This window comes from Lemur catta, chromosome 13 (assembly GCF_020740605.2).
Source record: "Lemur catta isolate mLemCat1 chromosome 13, mLemCat1.pri, whole genome shotgun sequence".
Classification (NCBI taxonomy): domain Eukaryota; kingdom Metazoa; phylum Chordata; class Mammalia; order Primates; family Lemuridae; genus Lemur; species Lemur catta.
In genome coordinates this window covers 65688772-65694253 of record NC_059140.1, presented here as the reverse complement: position 1 = coordinate 65694253, position 5482 = coordinate 65688772, and the positions used below count along the sequence as shown (strand labels likewise).

Sequence of the window (5482 nt, the reverse complement as noted above, 5' to 3'; positions counted from 1 at the left end):
CATTTGCGTGACAGTGAGGAAACCTGAAGGACACAGGTATCTGGCCTGGAGGATGCACAGCTTTAGGCTGAGTGGAGCCCCTCAGAGCCGCGGTGGTCTGTAATGACCACTCTCGTCTAACCTTCAGTCTCCGGAAGGTGGGCAGAGGCCAATTATCCACAATCAGGGCTGAAAAACAAAATAAAGCCGTTCTCAAGGTCACAAAGATAAGACAGAGGAAGTCCTTAAAAGTTTTGAAATAGTGTCCTGAACAAAGTTTGTCCAAAAAATCCCAGTCCTTCTAACTCTCAGTCCCTGAGGGTGGCCAGAAGACAGATTTATGGGGCCTCTGCCTGTCCTTTCCTCATAGACAGTAGAACAGATGTTAGAAGTCTAGACAACAATTTTTACAACTAACCAGACCTGCAAATCTGACCAGATAACCAAAAAGTCTCAGAGGATTTGTTCCTAGGAAAACTAAACAAACACTGCTAAAGGTTCTCGGCAAAATATCAGAGCTCAATTCTTTCTGAACCTCTCTGCAGCCACGGTCAGGTGTCTCGGATGTACACAGTTAACTGAGTTGAGGGTATTTTGCTCAAGTCAACAAGGACTTCAGATGAATCTTTGTGAAACTTCATTTCTGTCAATCATCCTCCCTCCAAGTCCACCAGAAACACATCTGTAATTGAACAAACTGACTTCAATATTAATTGCAACAAGGTTGCTGAGTGCCTTCTCCCATCTCCCCTGGCATCACCTCTTTAGATGTACAGTGTGGGCAGGTTGGGGAGGAACGGTGTGGGTGGGGAAGGTGACCTTGTGAAATCTAAGTGTTTTCCTGAACACAAGAACTACTGAGCAATTCTTCTAGATGGAATTTTGCAGCCATCTTAGGGCATCCTGTTCAAACCACACCTAATCTTTATTGTTTGTTTTAAAAAAAATAATTATAGATTTTCATGCAGTCGTAATAAATAACACAGAAATCTCTTGTACCCTTTCCCTCAATGGTAACATCTTGCAAGACTATTGTATGTCAGAGCAGGATATTGACATTGATACAGTTATGATACACAAATTCTCCATTCTGCCCTTTTATAGCTTCATCCATTTCCCTCCCACCCTCACCACCTTCTTAATGCCTGGCAACTACTTTGTTCTTCATTTCTACAATTTTGTTATTTTAAGGATGTTGTATAAGTGGAATCATAGAGTATGTAATCTTTTGAGGTTTTTTTTTTTCTGCATAGCATAATTCCCTGGAGATTTATTCAAGTTACTGTATGTGTCAGTAGTTTACGCCTTTCATTGCTGAGTAGTATTCTATGGTATGTGTGTACCACAGTTTGTTTAACCATTGAAGGGTTGTTTTCCGTTTGGTTCTATTACACATAAAGCTGCTATCATCACTCAAGTACAGGTTTTCATGTGAACGTAACTCTTCACGTCCCTGGAATAAATGCCCAGGAGTATAATGACTGGACTGTATGGTACTAGCATATTCCATTTTTTAGGAAAACTGCCAAACTGTTTTCCAGAATGACTGTATCCTTTTACATTCTTATCAACAATGTATGAGTGATCCAGTTTCTCTGAATTTGGTGTTGTCACTATTTTTTATTTTAGCCATTCTGTTAGGTATGTAGTGATATCTCCCTGTGGTTTTAATTTGAATTTCCTTAATGGCTAATGATGTTGAACAATTTTTCATGTGCTCGTTTGCCATCTGTATATCCTCTGAAATGTCTGTTTATGTCTTTTGCTCATTTTCTAATTAGATTTTTGTTTTACTAAATCTAAATTTACTAAATCTAGATTTTGTTGAGTTTTGAGAGTTCTTTATATATTCTGGATAATCCTTTCTCAGATATGTGGTTTGCAAATATTCTATCCCAGTCTGTAGCTGGTCTGTAGCTTGTCCTGTTAACAGGGTCTTTTGCAGAGAAAAGGCTTTTCATCTTAATGAAGTCTAATTGATTAATTTTCCCATTAATGGATTATGTTTTTTGTGCCAAGTCTAAGAACTATTTGCTTAGTCCTAGATCCCAAAGAGTTTCTGCAATTTTTTTTCTAAAAGTTTTATAGTTCTACATTTTACATGAAGTCCATGCTCTATTTTAGTTAATTATTATATAAGGTGTGAGGTTTAATTCAAGGTTCGTTCTTTAGCCTATGGCTATCCAATTGCTCCAATCCTCTGAAAAAACTCTTTCCTCCATTGAGTTGCTTTTTGCACCTTTGTAAAAAATCAGTTGTGCATATTTGTGTGGGTCTATTTCTGGGTTTCTCTTCTGTTCTGTTGATCTATGTGTCTGTCCTTCAACCAATATCACACAGTCTTGATTACTGCAGCTGTAAAATAAGTCTTAAAATTGGATGGATCGACTCCTCCCACTTCAATCTTCTTTTTCAAAATGCTTTAGTTATTCTATCTAGTTCATTTGCTTTTCCATATAAATTTTGGAATAACCTTGTCTGTACAAAAAACTCTTATAGGAATTTTCTTGGGAATTGCATTAATCCTGTGTTATAAATTTGGGGAGGATTAACATCTTTATTCTATTGAGCCTTCCACTCTATGAACATGATATGTTTTTCCATGTATTTAAAGCTTTAATTTCCATCAACAGCATTTTGTAGTTTTCAGCATGTCAGTCCTGTACATGTCTTATGAAAGTTACATTTACGTGTTGCATTTTAGTTTTGAATGAGTGTAGATGGAATTATATTTTTAATTTCAGTGTGTTCACATGTTTATTGCTAGTATATAGAAATATAATTGATTTTTCTACATTTATTTTGTGTTAAAATTCACTTACTAGCTATGGATAAATTAGGGATAAATCTGCCATTTTATTTTTTGTTTTCTGTCTGTATCGTTTTCTTTTTCCTGCCTTGCTGCTGGTGACTGGAACACCTTTTAGAGTTCCGTTTTGATTTATCTGCAGTGTTTTTGAGTGTATCTCTTTGTATAGTTTTTTAGTGGATTCTCTAGGTCTTACATTTTATATCCATTACTTATCACGGTTTGTTAGCATCATCATTTTACCACTTTAAGTGAAGTGTAGAAACTTTACCTTTCTTTATGTCTCTTTATTTTCCCTCATTTACAATATAATAATCTTAAATAATTCCCCTCCCTATATCCATTTAGAACCACACCAGACAGCATTACAGTTTTTGTTTCAACCATCAAATGAAACTTAGACTTGAAAAGAGAAGGAAAGCCTATTGTATTTATCCATACTTTTGCTTACCATGTTCTTTCTTCTTTTCTAATATTCTGAGGTTCCTTCTTTTATTGATTCTTTTCTGTTTGGAGAGCTTCCTCTAGTCATTCTTTTGAGATAGGTCTGCTGGCAAGACCTATCTTGATTTCCCCTTCAAACCTGTGAGATATTTTTGCTGTATATTGAATGGTAGGTTGACAGGTCTTTTCTTTCAGCACTTGAGAAATGTACCATTTCCTTCTGTCCTCAATAGTTTCTGATGAGAAATCTGTCATCCGGAGATTTAGGGTGCAGTGCAACAGGGAGGCCCTCGTGTCAACATGGGCACTAGGCCACAATTTCCCTAAGTTTGAGGCTTCAGCTTCAACCAAACAAATCAATGGTTATGTTACACTCTATAAATTAGGAAATTTATCATGAAATGTAGTGCAGCATATAGTAAAGATTTAACCAATATTTTTAAACTCAAGTTTCAAAGAAAAACTAGTATTTCTCCCTGTTTCATTAAAACCTAGAAAGATGAAATCAGTGATAAAGAAGGAAAAATAAAATGCACAAAGTAATTTTTTGTGTCTGTTTCTTTCTAACCCAGCATAGAGAGGAAACTATGTCCTTACCTCTACCCATCTCCATATCAGAAATGGAACCAAATGGCACCTTCAACAACAACAACAAGAACTGTACAGTTGAAAACTTCAAGAGAGAATTTTACCCAATCGTATACCTGATAATATTTGTCTGGGGATCCTTGGGAAATGGCCTTTCCATATATGTTTTCCTGCAGCCTCATAAGAAGTCCACATCTGTGAACGTTTTCATGCTAAACCTGGCCATTTCAGATCTCTTGTTCATAAGCACACTTCCCTTCAGGGCTGACTATTACCTCAGAGGCTCCAACTGGATTTTTGGGGACCTGACCTGCAGGATTATGTCTTATTCTTTGTATGTCAACATGTACAGCGGCATTTATTTCCTGACTGTGTTGAGTGTTGTCCGTTTCCTGGCAACTGTTCACCCTTTTCGGCTTCTCCATGTCACCAGCATCAGGAGTGCCTGGATCCTGTGTGGGATCATATGGATGTTCATGATGGCTTCCTCAATAATGCTTCTGAAGAATGGCTCTGAGCAGAAGGGCAATGTCACCTTATGTTTAGAGCTGAATCTCCATAAAGTTACCAAATTGCAGATCATGAACGTTATTGCCTTGGTTGTGGGCTTCCTGCTGCCATTCTTCACGCTCAGCATCTGTTACCTGATGATCATTCGAGTCCTGTTAAAGGTGGAGGTCCCAGAATCAGGGCTGCGGGCTTCTCACAGGAAGGCGCTGATCACCATCATCATTGCCTTGATCATCTTCCTCCTGTGTTTCCTGCCCTATCATACACTGAGGACCGTCCACCTGATCTCGTGGGAAATGGATATATGCAAAGAGGCGCTGCATAAAGCCGTGATCGTCACGCTGGCCTTGGCGGCAGCCAACAGCTGCTTCAATCCTTTGCTCTATTACTTTGCTGGGGAGAATTTTAAGGGCAGACTAAAGGCTGCACTAAGAAAACATTATCCACAGAAGCCAAAGACAAAGTGCAGCTTTTCTGTTTGTGTGTGGTTGAAAAAGGAAACAAGAGTGTAAGGAGTTATTAGGTGGTGCCTGTTTTTGTATCCTCGTGTCCACCGTCCATCACTCACAGTCTCCAAATAACTTTGTATTTACACCATTGCCATCTAGAGTCAATCTCAATATTTAATCCACCATGACTTTTGTTAATAAGACATACTTCAAAAAATTTATTAGGTATATTTTCAGTGATTGAGTCTTTTTGAGAGAGATAGGAGGAAAAATCCCGACTGGAGTCTTACAGGCTGAAATGTCAGACTGGTGAAAAAAATGCAAAGCACAGTGTATTCTGGATCAGATCTCTGGCCCATCAGGTATTCCAAATTCTTAACTTGAAGACAGCTCCAACTTCTCCAGCTTCTTCAGTTTCTCTTCCCTCTCCAATCCCCTGAGATATGACCAAATAACAGAGCTGCTGGAGGCCCCAGAGCAGATAAGAAACACACCCCAAGAATTCAGGAGAAGACTGTGAAGAGAAAGGCTGCTCTGGAACAAAGCAGAGTCATAGTCCCAAACAAGAACAGTGGGAGAAAAGATGGGAGATGATTTGAGGCTGGTGCTGGTGATAAGCAGGGAAAGGAGGAATTTCATTTTGAACTGGGAGAGAGGCCCTAGCACACTGAAGGCAAGAATCCTTCCTTTACCTCTCTCTTTC

At 38.6% G+C, this 5482-nt stretch overlaps 1 protein-coding gene across 1 annotated transcript; it reads left to right on the top strand.

Moving 5' to 3' along the window:
* The first annotated feature begins 3696 nt into the window (after positions 1–3696).
* On the top strand, positions 3697–5227 carry CYSLTR2 (cysteinyl leukotriene receptor 2). The gene has a single exon (XM_045567166.1). It carries the CDS (start codon positions 3763–3765, stop codon positions 4840–4842), a length of 1080 nt encoding a protein of 359 aa, XP_045423122.1. The 5' UTR covers positions 3697–3762; the 3' UTR covers positions 4843–5227.
* Positions 5228–5482: the final 255 nt, after the last annotated feature.